The sequence below is a fragment of the Glycine max genome, chromosome 15, assembly GCF_000004515.6.
Source record: "Glycine max cultivar Williams 82 chromosome 15, Glycine_max_v4.0, whole genome shotgun sequence".
NCBI classification, from domain to species: Eukaryota; Viridiplantae; Streptophyta; class Magnoliopsida; order Fabales; family Fabaceae; genus Glycine; species Glycine max.
In genome coordinates this window covers 51,408,986-51,422,072 of record NC_038251.2, presented here as the reverse complement: position 1 = coordinate 51,422,072, position 13,087 = coordinate 51,408,986, and the positions used below count along the sequence as shown (strand labels likewise).

The window sequence follows — 13,087 nt, the reverse complement described above, 5'->3', positions numbered from 1 at the left end:
GATAAACACTTGAATAGTGTTTCACTCCCTATATATAGAGAGCTCCTTTCTTCTTTTTTTCCTTGCCCCAGTTGAGAAGCATTTCCTCAACTCTTCTTTCTCCCTCCCATATTTCAGCCGATGCATTTCCGACAAATTTCTCCCTCTTTCTTTCTGTCGCTCTAAAATTTCGGTTGGCTATAATAGTGACTTTTTAAGTCATATTTTTTGGTTGACTATAAGAGTGACTTTTTAAGTCATATTTTCGGTTGACTATAATAGTGATTTTTAAAGTCATACTTTTCGGTTGGCTATTAGAGTGACTTTTCAAGTCATATTTTCGGTTGGCTGTTAGAGTAACTTTTCAAGTCATACAAGAAGGTTTAATTCTAGAAAAGGTTCCCTCAGTGCAGTGGAAATCTTATACAGTGATCTGGGCTATTTTATCCTGGGGACTTCGTGGTTGATAGTCTGCTTGCATATTTTTTGGCAGTGCTACGAAACGTCTTAAAGAAAGCGACATCGTCTGCGACTCAGCCAGTAATTTTTTCGGTTTGCCATAAGCTATTGTTACAACAATTTTAAGACGTTTCACATCTAATAATTGTTAGAACAAAGGAGAATGTGGATGAAAGTTTGAAAAAAAAAAAAAAAGCTTCAAGTCCCACATCACTCAGGATAAACACTTGAAGAGTGTTTCACTCCCTATATATTGAGAGCTCCTTTCTTCTTTTTTTCCTTGCCCCAGTTGAGAAACATTTCCTCAACTTTTCTTTCTCCCTCCCATATTTCAGCCGATGCATTTCCGGCAAATTTCTCCCTCTTTCTTTCTGTCACTCTAAAATTTCGGTTGGCTATAATAGTAACTTTTTAAGTCATATTTTTTGATTGGCTATAAGAGTGACTTTTTAAGTCATATTTTCGGTTGGCTGTTAGAGTGACTTTTCAAGTCATATTTTTGGGTGACTTTAGAGTGACTTTTCAAGTCATACAAGAAGGTGTAATTCTAGAAAAGGTTCCCTCAGTGCAGTGGAAATCTTATACAGTGATCTGGGATATTTTATCTTGGGGACTTTGTGGTTGATAGTCTGCTTGCATATTTTTTGGCAGTGCCACGAAACGTCTTAAAGAAAGCGACATTGTCCGCGACTCAGCCAGTAATTTTTTTGATTTGCCACATAAACTATTGTTACAACAGAACATTATATAATTTATTGTACAAACATCATTTCTGTAATTACATTGATTAGTAACAATTCTAACTTAAACATTTGAGTATTTGTTGTGGGTGTGCATCCTCATTCTGGCGGAGAGGATCACACCAAAGCTGGAGAGGAGTTAGTCCAAAGAAGATTTGAAAGTTTTCACTGTTTAAAATGTATCCCTGTTTGAGGTTGTCTTGTTTATTTGCAAATTGCAACATTAATTTTAAACAACCCAGCTGGGAGGTTTACGAATCCCAATTCCTCAACCACAAAAGAGGGTAGGCGTGCAATTCTGACGAAGAAATGGAAGCCTCACAACAGGTGCAGAAGAGAAGAATATTGAGCTACAGCTTGGACCGCCTGAAGATGGTGTAAAGCAAATAAAACTAAAAACTTCCTAAATAGTGACAGAAAATGATGCCACGCATGTCATATAGTAAATGAACAAAAGAACAATGTAGCCACAAAAAAAAAAGAATAAAATTTATCCTAAAAATATGAATCAGGAAAGGCATAGTTGTTTCCATGTACCAAATGCCACAAAATGCCATTAGATGTTACTGGACGGTTTTTATAGTGAGAAGTGTGCTTCTCTTTTCGTGGTTCCAATTATGTGTGGCAGGCCCATGGTTTGAAAAAGATAGGATGCTTCTTAATTTTGTGGCTTAGGATCTTCTACAGAATATCAAAGTAAGAGAACAATCGTTCAAGGCTGTGACATGAATGCCAGCCAAAGATTTATGCAGCTCGGTTTTTATTTTCTTCTAGAACTCATGGGATCCACTTCTTTTTCAATCATTCAATGCCTTTTTAGTCTGAAATCTTCCACTAAAAGGTCTAGATTCACGAGAATTCATTGGTGTCCACGTTTATTGACAAATTGTAAGTCATGTCATTGGATACAACCAGTGCCAACTCCAAAGGCTAAACTTGGTTCATAGGTTCATATTCAAGAATCAGGAGTTGACATAATATAAAAGCAAAGTGCAAAAAGCTTCTGGCAGCAACTAAAAGATTTATTCGAATTTATGGCTCTCAGCCAGGGTTTACAGTTACACGCAATTTATGTGTGAAGCCAATAATAACTCAAGCATGATAAAATTTACACTAACAGACTCCGAAGGGTCCTACAACATATGCTCTTTTACAAGATTGACAACACCGAAATCTGAGGATGGAAAAATTTTCCAAGCTGAAAATTGTCTTACACGGCAACTGGGACGGCTTCATCGAGAGCAAGGACTCCTGGAAGCTCTTTGCCTTCCAATAACTCCAAACTGGCACCACCACCAGTAGATATGTGGCTCATGACACTAGCAACTCCTACTTTCTCCACAGCTGCAACAGAATCTCCTCCTCCGATAATTGTGGTCACCCCCTTTCCACTGAGATCAGCCAGCTTCTTTGCAATAGCCTGAAAGAAGAGCACAAAATGCAAATTATGTACAGCACACACGTTTATCAGTCAAACAGAATAGAATATGCTGTAGTAACTGCGGATGAAATTTGAATCATCCCTCATCTGACACGTGTATAAATGAACAAGCATATAGTTTACAAGATGCACAATTGACATTAGGAAGGTTAACTCTTACTGCATATTTCTGAGTATGCATTGCTTTAGAGTGGACATTTTTTTATATTGACTGTCAACGTGGTTTAACATGAAACTTGAACTGAATTCCATATGTGGGTGTTCTTGCATACATACCTCTGTACCAACAGCAAACTTGTCAAACTCAAACACTCCCATTGGTCCATTCCATATGATGGTTTGGGTAGTATCCAATGCTTCACTGAATGATTTAACAGAATCTGGACCAATATCCAATCCCATCCAGCCATCAGGGATGGCAGATGCTGGCACGACCTGAAATGGTAAATGCAGAATCTAAGTTATTACTGTAAATGTTTCAGAATGAATGAAGACTTATATTACAAAGGATTGCCTTCCATATCATTAGCATTTCAAGTGGTTCATTCAACCGACCATGGCTTCAGACCAATATCATATCTAAAGGAGCTTAGAAAACAAACCTTGCTGTTTGCATCGGGGGCAAATTTGTCTGCAATCACCACATCACTTGGTAACAAGAGAGACACCCCCTTTTCCTTGGCTTTTGCAAGTAGTGATGTAGCAAGATCCAACTTATCTTCTTCTACAAGGGATGAACCCACTGAAAGACCTTGTGCCTTGTAAAATGTGAAGATCATTCCTCCACCAAGAAGAAGAATGTCAACTTTTTCCAAAAGTGACTCAATCACTCCAATTTTAGATGAGACCTTGGAACCACCAACAATGGCAGCAAATGGCCTTTTGGGGCTTGATACCGCCCCAACAAGGTAATCAAGTTCCTAAAACATGAAAAATGCATGTGAAAAATAGTTATTATGATATTGATTGATCAAATATGCATATAATTTCCTTAAAAAATGAAAAATGGCATTTCCTTGAAGAGTAATTGACATTTGACATGAACTTTTATTTCACACCAAGTGATCAAACTTGTTAATATTATAGGATGACTTGCAATAAAAGTGATAATAATGAAGTTCAGGAGCCTTATCGAGATAGTTTGCAGAACTTTTGAGTTAGCTGATGATAACAATGTAGTAAAAGAGAAGAGAAGAGATAAACACACCTTTTGCAAAAGAAAACCAGCAACAGATGGCTTCAGGTATTTAGTAACACCCTCTGTTGATGCATGTGCCCTGTGAGCAGTACCAAATGCATCATTCACAAACAGATCTGCCAGAGAGGCAAGCTTTTTTGCATGCTCGGGATCATTCTTTTCTTCCTCCTTGTAAAACCTCACATTTTCTAGAAGAAGAACACCTCCATCTGGAAGAGAAGCCACCAACTTTTCTACTTCTGGACCAATACTGTCTTCAGCCTTGACAACCTGCAAGTTATCCATATTAAAACACATAAAGACAAGTCAAGGACATAGTAATTAACCACCAAAAATCACAACACTCAAAATGTCTCTCTTCCTACATATTCATTGATGATCAACACATAAACATACCTGGATACCAATGAGCTCAGAAAGCCGGGGCACAAGAGGTGCCAAGCTGTATTTGGGAGTGACACCCTTCGGCCTCCCCTGGAAATTTCATCATAAGTTGCAAAAATTCAGCTTACAAGTTCAAACCATAATAGTTAATGCAAATCTACTCTTACATCCACATCAAGAGAGCCTATCGCTACATTGCCAAAACTATAACAAAACTAAATTGTTCCAACTGTCCAAACATTACTACATTTGACTACAAATCTCACAACTAAAATAAGAAATTGGATTGTTCTACATATAGCAGCACCCTTGTTGCCCCTGATTGATCCCTCCAAAGTAACCACCTTCATAGACACAGACCCAAAACCTTAATCTAAGCGAAGAAAATAAATTAAGTTGCTTAATCTACAAACCAAGTTGCTTAAAAAAAAAAAAGAATTTTTCCCCTTTCAAAATATATATATAAAAAAAAACTCTGAAGTAAATAAATTGTAGTCGCGGTTTCATCACAGTTATTGATATAGATGGAAATTGAGGGCAAATGCGGCTGCAATTGAGGTCGCGAAGACCCCAATATACAATATGGTCTAAAATACTAATTATGTTACAAATTTTGAACAGATACTCAGATACAAGTTGATTCCGGACTGAAGTTATGAACTCACTAACAAGTAAAATTCTTGTACCAATTTGTATAGAACTCTCGAGAAGCTAATGCATAATCTAGAAGTAGGACCCACCAAAATTGGTGATTTCCAACAAATTTCAACCAATCAGATAGAGCATTAGAAAGCGAGTGTCAAAGATAGTGTTGCTAGCATTCCTCGTGCATTATTACGAGGCCAATTCTAGAGATAAGAATGAGAATGCAGAAAAGAGTGAAAGACATACCAAGTGGCTGGAGAGAATAACTTTGGCGCCGTTTTGGATTAGGTGTTTGATGGTGGGAATGGCGGCGCGAATTCTGGTGTCGTCGGTGATGTTCTGGTTGTCGTCGAGCGGGACGTTGAGGTCGGCCCTGACGAAGACCTTCTTCCCCTTCAGGTCCGCCGCGCTCAGCTCCCCCACGCTCTTCTTCGCCATCGACACCACCCCCCTCGCGCCCTTTCCTCCTCTCACCGCCGCGACGCGCGCTGCGACATTCGCCGCGAGCAGCGGGTCCGCCGCGGCGAAGCCAAGGCGGCGCGCGAGCGGGCGCGAGCGGAGGGAGGAGGAGAGCTGCACGCGCGAGGGGGAGGCGGAGGTGGCGGAGGAGGAGGAGGCCGGGGTGGTGGAGTGGAGGAGAGAGAAAGTTGTGGGGGCTGCGGCTGAGGCCATTGTAGAGAGAGAGAGAGAGAGAGAGAGAGAGTGTATGGAGTTAACTGGAGTGGGTTTGGAGGTTTTTATTGTTTGGTGGAAGAGAGAGGTGATGAAAGGATGAGGACGTGGAGGACAACGCGGGAACGATTGGGTGTGGTGAGAGGATTTTGGATTTCTCTTATCGTTCAGGAGAGGTTCAAGATCTTCCTTGCTTTTCACTCATGTATTTCACCACCTATACGCCCAAACTTTCTCTTGCAATATATAAATTTATCAATCAAATTGTGAGTTTTGGTTTTTTTTTTAAAAAAAAAATAGGAAGGTAATCCTATTCAAGCCTTTTGAGACTATCATGGTAAAAAAAAAATTAAGTGTTTAATGTAGTTATATATCATGACTTGAACTCTAACTTTTACTTAAGCTAGAATAATCTCGTGTAAGGTGATTTATGCATTTGATAGTAGTTTTGATCAATTTGATTTATTTTATGTCTTGTTAATTTGATGTCCATTGTAAGGATTTTATTTTATTTTTAAAATTATTAATGTTATTTTGGATTTAACTGATAATGTAATGTAGTCAAATGACATTAACAGAAAAAAATAGTTAATGGTATCATATGATGATTATTTACTGTTTGAAATTACAAAAATAATGATTGAAATTATTAATGCATGCTTTTGTTAATGTCAAAAGTTAAATGATTTTTTTAAAAGTAATATATCTTGATAGTTGAAAGTTATGAAACTAATATTTTGAAGAAGTAGAATATTAATTAAGAAACAACTCATTTTCTCACATATGTTACTTTATTGGCATGGCGAAATGGAAATTATGATATATGCTTAAAAGGTCCAAATTATTAGGAGCTTGTATCACACCTTAATAGATTGCTCAACTAGAATACCTTGATTGCTTTTCTAGACCTATTATTTAAATCTTAGCTTTTTTTTCTTCTTATTTCTCGTCAACAATTTTTTCTTTGACTATCATACATTTGTCATCACATTCTTTCTTCCAATTCATGTAGTCTTTCTCTTTCTCATTTCTCTTCTTTTCAACAACTCTTTAGAATTTAGAAATTTCAATTGACTAAGACACTTCTCCAACTCTTTTCTTTTAGAATCATCAAGATTTCCAATAACATTTTTGATTACTTGTTCAAAAGATATAAAGGATTTGATCAACTCCATAGTTTGTTGTACCACTTGGTCAACTATGTTAGCCTTAAAACAATAGTCAAGGTGAAGAGGATGTTTCATTGCAACCTTAATATTAAAGTTAATCTCCTCATCATTCACTCTTATAGTGATTTGTCCTTTGGTTACATGTATGAGCATATGACTAGCAGTATGGAAGGACAATCAATATCCTTCATATCTAGGATTACAAAGTTAGTTAGAAAGACATATTTATCCTACTAATTAAGACATGCACTTCTCCAAATTTTTCCTTTCAACATCATCAAGATTTTCAATAGCATTTACAATCACTTGTTCAAAAGGTGTAAAGGATGTGATCAACTCCATAATTTGGTACACCACTTGGTCAACTATATCAGCCTTAATGCTCTATTTAGTTGCAGAGAAATGGGAGAGAAAAGGAAGGATGAAATTATTTTTATTATTTGGGATATACTTTTAAAAGTGGTGGGACTCTTTTGTACTACTTCTCACCTATTTTCACTCATCTCCTTATCTCTTCTTTATTTTGCTTCAATTAAACACCTTTCGTTTACACTTTATTTCTAACATATTTCAATTCACTTTTTATTTTATTTTCTTCTATCTTATTCTTTCCTTTCTACGAGACATGACATAAAAATAATAATCAAGGTGGAGAGGATGTTTCATTACATCCTTAATATTAAAGTTAAAATCCTCATCATTCACCCTCTCAATTATTTGTCATTTGGTTACATCAATGAGCATGTGATTGTAGTATGAAAGAATAGTTAGTATACCCTTCTATATCTAGGACAACAAAGTTAGTTGGAAGGACATATTTATCCTCCTTCAAAATGAGATATTCAATGATTTCATTAGATTGAAGTCTTCCTTCATTAAGTTTCATGAAAATTAAATACGACATGAGATTAATGTTAGCTCATAAGTCACACAAGGTTTTACACACCAAGATATTCCACAAAGCACAAGAAAGAGTACAACTCCTTGGATAAGAAAGCTTAGGAGTCAACTCTTTATACAACATTACAACTTTCCTTGAATTGGATTGTTACTCTATATTCTCCTCACAAATTTGTCTTGTGAGTTAAGAGTTTCTTCATGAACTTGGCATATATGGGCAATTTCTCCAAACTTTAGCAAAAGGAATCCAAATTTGGAGCTCCTTCATAATGTTCAAGAATTTATCATATTACATATCTTTCTTTTTGGTCTCCTTGAAATGAAGATAAGGAAGCTTAAAATATGTAGGCAATTCTTGCTTCTTAACTCCATGATAAAAAGGTTTATTGCTTTACTACTTAATTAGAGACTTTTTTCACTTATTTATTTCTCTCCATTCTTTATTTCTTTTTCAAATTTTTCATTTTCTTTCTACATTACATTATTCTCTCAATTCTAATTCTTTATTATTTCAATCTCTCATCTCCAAGACATCATAAACTACACTTCAGTTTCTTTTCTTTCACCAATAAGATTTTTTTTCTATGCCATTATCATTTGTCCACTCCTTGTAAAGATAGCCTTGCATTGCTCCTTAGTATATAGTTGAGAATCCCACATGAGTTTGTTCACTTTAGCTCTTGAAAAGTTGCCCTATGCTATGCTTATATAAAAACTTAAACACCAAAAAATGAAAAAGAAATGACCTTGTCATTAGGGCATCCGTATAATTCCTTCTGAACATTTATAAGAGTGTAAGTTGTTTACATTGTCATATCCATGCATTAGCATATAGGAGACCATCTTTGAGTTCCACCACTAGAAGAGAAAAACGAATCCATGGCTAAATTGTTAATCATAGACAAATTTTGAGACAATTACAAGAAAAAGTTTAAAACTTAGACATTGCTCATGAGGGAGAACACATGAAAGGATTGTTGTGCCCAAAACTCTTTTAATGTAACTTTTCATATTTTGTAAAAGCACTTTTCATTTCTTTAAATCTTAGCTTCATACAAAAATGTGCATCATGAATGTACAACTTATCAACAACCTAGCACGAAACAAAATGATGAGAAAAGGAAAGATAGATGAGAGGGCCAGAGTCTTAAAGAGCAGGGGATGCCTAATTCTAGAAATACTTCAATTGTTGTAAGAAGTTGTAAGAAAAATGATGGTTGCAACACATTATATAAAATGAGGTCATATGAGTTTCTTTATGGTAAATAAGGTGAGTCTTTTAAGTTATCGACCCTCTTTTGATATTTTTCTTTTTTCTTTTTTCAACATGAAAAAGTATTCCTCCCACATAATTAAAATATTATTTCTCACACATAATTAAAAGTCTTATGCATCATAAAATGATTGAATTTATATTGTTGATAACGTAAGCAAATTCTAAAGGAATTGATTTCACACACACAAACACAAGACTTTAATGAGGTTCAGTAAATGTGTCTCCTACATCCTCAGGAGCAAAGTGATCACCTTTTCTTATTCATCAACAATAGGATTACATTAGAATATATAATAAAACAATACGATATCTAACCATGTACAATATTTTAACTACGTACAATATCTAGAGCTGACAATTTGGCCTTTAGCCTAAGGTCGACCCTTCCTCTCAACCATATTATAATCATCCCATTTAAGAGGGGTCTTAAGAAAGCTCCATCTTAGTCATCCTGAAAAAAGTGGGTCAAGATCAAGGTCAACCCCATTCTCATTTGTTCTCTTTGTTTCTCATTAATGACGTAACACATACTTAGCAATGCCACTCACATTTCATTGTCTCGATCTTACACACGCACCCACCCCACTCTCTCGTTCTCTCTGTTCTTCTCAGAGATACACTCACACTTTGCATTCCAAAACCAAATTTGTAAAATTCTCAACACCTCATTTTTGCAATCATCCGACAAACCACGAAACCAAAAAATTATTCTTTTTTATTTTAATTTTTTATTATAGCTTGGAAATTAGACTTCAATTTTCTTTTGAATGACTACAATTATGGTTATATTCCTTGTTAGATTCATATCCAATTTCATAGCAGATTAATACCAAATTCTTATTCTTGGGTAGAAAAGGAGTACATTATTTCATATATTTGGAAGGATACATATGAAGTTGTGTATGCGCCATTAGTTTACCTAATAGATGAAAAACATTTATGGTAGGAATACATGGTGCAATGATGGTTTATCCTAAACCCAACCAACTACATCAAGCCAAATCACCACATATATGTAATCCATTGCATTTAGCCTACTACAAATGAAAAAAGGCATTTAACAATTGCCAATAAGAAGGGCTCTACAATGAGACAAAAGTTACCAACAAGAAGAGCTTAGTGGAAGCCATAACGGTTTTGGAGAATTTAAAATGTATTTTGGTCTATACTTTGTAATGTTATGATGGAGAACATTCAAAATGTAATTATGTTCAATGCTAGATTTTTTGGAGTACATTTACAATATATTTTGCAAATATGTTTAAAATCTATTTTGAAATACAATTGGAATGTATTTTTGAATGTGAAATGTTTCGAAGTTATAAATCAGTAATGCTTTTTTTTAGAATGTACTTAATAAATTATTTGTTGCCAATTCAAGCAAAATAAAAATGATTGTTGTTATATCTTTGTATTTGTGTGTGTGTGTGTACAACCTTTACCTATTTTATCTATCATTGCAAGAAAAATGAGAAATAAAACTATTTAATATCTATTTTGTCTATTTTCATATACATAAGATTTTAATAAAAAGGAAATTAACATCCTTACATATTTTGGGACTTCATTAACATAATCAATGACCAAATTTGATTATTAACATTACAAAAGATAATTTGATTATATTTACAAAAAATAATTAAGACATTTGATTAAATTCAAATCATCATTCACAGTTCAACGGTAAAAGTGCATAATGTAAATTACAACTTACATTAAAATTTAAAACAAAAACTACATAAACTTAATATCAAAGCTACAATTTCAATAATTGAGAATGCCTACTTTAAATGTATATTTCTTCAATCTCTACCTCCTACATAGCATAACAATGTGATAAAAATAGCATTCATAAGAAAAAAATTAGAGTCAGTGATTATGAACAACTCTTGCCATTTGTTTGGTAAATTTCATGAACATTAAAGATTGTTAATCTTTCTTTTTTTGTCTCACTATGATGACATTTTTTTCATGTTATTTCATATGAAAACCATTGAAACAAATTGCATTCAAACTCTTCATCATTACCACTATGTTTTTCATAAAGGAAAAAAATATGCATTATGTATGGAAAATTAAACATCAAAAGATGAAAAAGAAATGACTTTGTCGTTAGGACATCCATAAGAATGCAAGTTGTTTGCAAAATTTTCATACCCTCGCATTGGCATGTAGTATACCATCTTTGAGTTCCACCACTAGAAGAGAAAAACAAATTTATGACTAAATTATTAATCATTGACAAATTTTGATGCAACTATAAGAAAATGTTTGAAACTTAGACATTATTCATGACAGAGAGCACATGAAACTCTAATTTGACCTTTAAAATGAAAGAAAAGAAAGATCCACTAGCCATAATGGTCACAAAACACAAAACCAAATTTCATTTGACCCATCATCAACTTGTGTCATATATACACTTTGTTTAAAGGCAAATATCACAAGAAGTATGATTGAATTGTGATTTTAAAAATTTTCATAAGCCTTTTTCATAAATGAGATTATCGTCTGATATGGCTAAAAGATAAATAATGAGATTTTCACAAACAAATTCGATTAGACAATTTCCAACAGATTTTGTAAAAACACTTTTAGAAAATAAAATCAAATTAAAACCCTCTATCATTTAAACCGAAAGAGATACAACAAATCAGACACAAAAATGTTCATCTCTACCATTGAAATTACATCTGGTTCTTAGTAATTTGTCAAGTTTCACCAACTTCAACATAATTACAAATATTCTTCACGGTCACTTCTAACTCTTATAACAAAACTTATCCTTAAGCTTAAAACAACCCTAGTATTCTTTATTCTACTAAGCTACTAATGGATGATTTGTTGAAGTTGGTTTGCCCATTAACTAGTCTTAACGTCTTATACACATACAAATTAAGCATTTAATCTTTTCTCTCAAGATTTACAAGGTATTTTGCGAGCTTTACAACTTAACAGATTTCAAATATAAGCTCTTAGGTTCCTTTTTTCATGTCTTCAAAGCTTCTTGTATCTATAACCATTCTTCAAAAATTGTTCGTTGTCTCTAAACGATATTCTTTATTTCTTTTCATAATTGAACTTGCATTTGAAGAGGTGTTCGTTGGTGCATTAAATGTATGTCCAATCCATGTGAAATACTACTTCTTTTTATCTTTCTTGATCCACATTTCAACAAAGACAAAAACTTTTGCTCAAAAAAGGTATTGTCCACAACAGGTGTAACAAGTCTTTTAAGAATAAAAAAAAATATTGTTTTTTGGGTCTTTGATGATTCAACTACTTTGCTAGCCTTCGACAAATCCTAAGAATAATGTTTCAAACATTCTTTGCAAAACAAATCTCATATATAGAGCATTAATGAAATCTTTAATGCTTAATAAAGCTTAGCATATGTATGCTTTTGTTTGATTAATCAGATGTAGATACAATGCATTTGTCAGATGGCATATAAGACATAATTTTTAAACTTTATAATTATTTACATATAATCAAAATTATTGAGGATTTTGATTCATCTTATGAATTAACACTTTTAGCGTAATTTGATAGAAAGGGCAACATTGAAACAATTTAGAAAACCAAAAAAATCAAATTAGTAATTTATCTTAAATTCAATGTACGAATTATTTTGGTTGATTTGAATGCAATATCAAATCTAACAAAATTGAAACTACTCGTTTGTAATTTTGTTTGGTTCAATTTTGGATTTTTAATTTTATGACTTTAATTTTGTATTTAATTTGACAACTACTAAAATAAAGCATAATCTGAAAACTATTTTAATCATGTAAATATGTTTATAAAATTAATATTCTTAAAAGACATATTTATACAAACTAAAGCGATATAAAATACTTATAAATATAAAATAAAATCATTATTTATAGATATTTTTATAAATATTTACATACATATCTCTTAATATATATTTTATAAATATGTATTAACATACATGTCAAACTAAAAAATATTAAAAATTGTAAAATATAAAAAATTAAAAATTATAAACTTAATTATGGCATATGATACAAATTATTGCACTAATAATTAAATATATATCACATAATTATCCATAAATTTAATATTTTTGTCGACCATAATATTGATATAAAGTTGTTTTCACTAGGAGCAATAACAATTTTTTGTCGAGATCATGAGCACACACAATATGGGTATTGACCCATTAAGATTTAAACTCTAAATCACTTGATTAAGAGACGC

General features: G+C 33.3%; 1 protein-coding gene across 1 annotated transcript; it reads right to left on the bottom strand.

Annotated features, from left to right (window-relative positions):
• Positions 1–2,182: 2,182 nt before the first annotated feature.
• On the bottom strand, positions 2,183–5,723 carry LOC100801951 (putative phosphoglycerate kinase). Its single transcript, NM_001360374.1, has 6 exons — positions 5,093–5,723; positions 4,214–4,291; positions 3,827–4,087; positions 3,222–3,539; positions 2,896–3,054; positions 2,183–2,598 (listed from the first exon to the last, which is right to left on the bottom strand). Exons 1-6 carry the CDS (start codon positions 5,516–5,518, stop codon positions 2,389–2,391), a joined length of 1,452 nt encoding a protein of 483 aa, NP_001347303.1. The 5' UTR covers positions 5,519–5,723; the 3' UTR covers positions 2,183–2,388.
• Between the last annotated feature and the right edge of the window lie 7,364 nt (positions 5,724–13,087).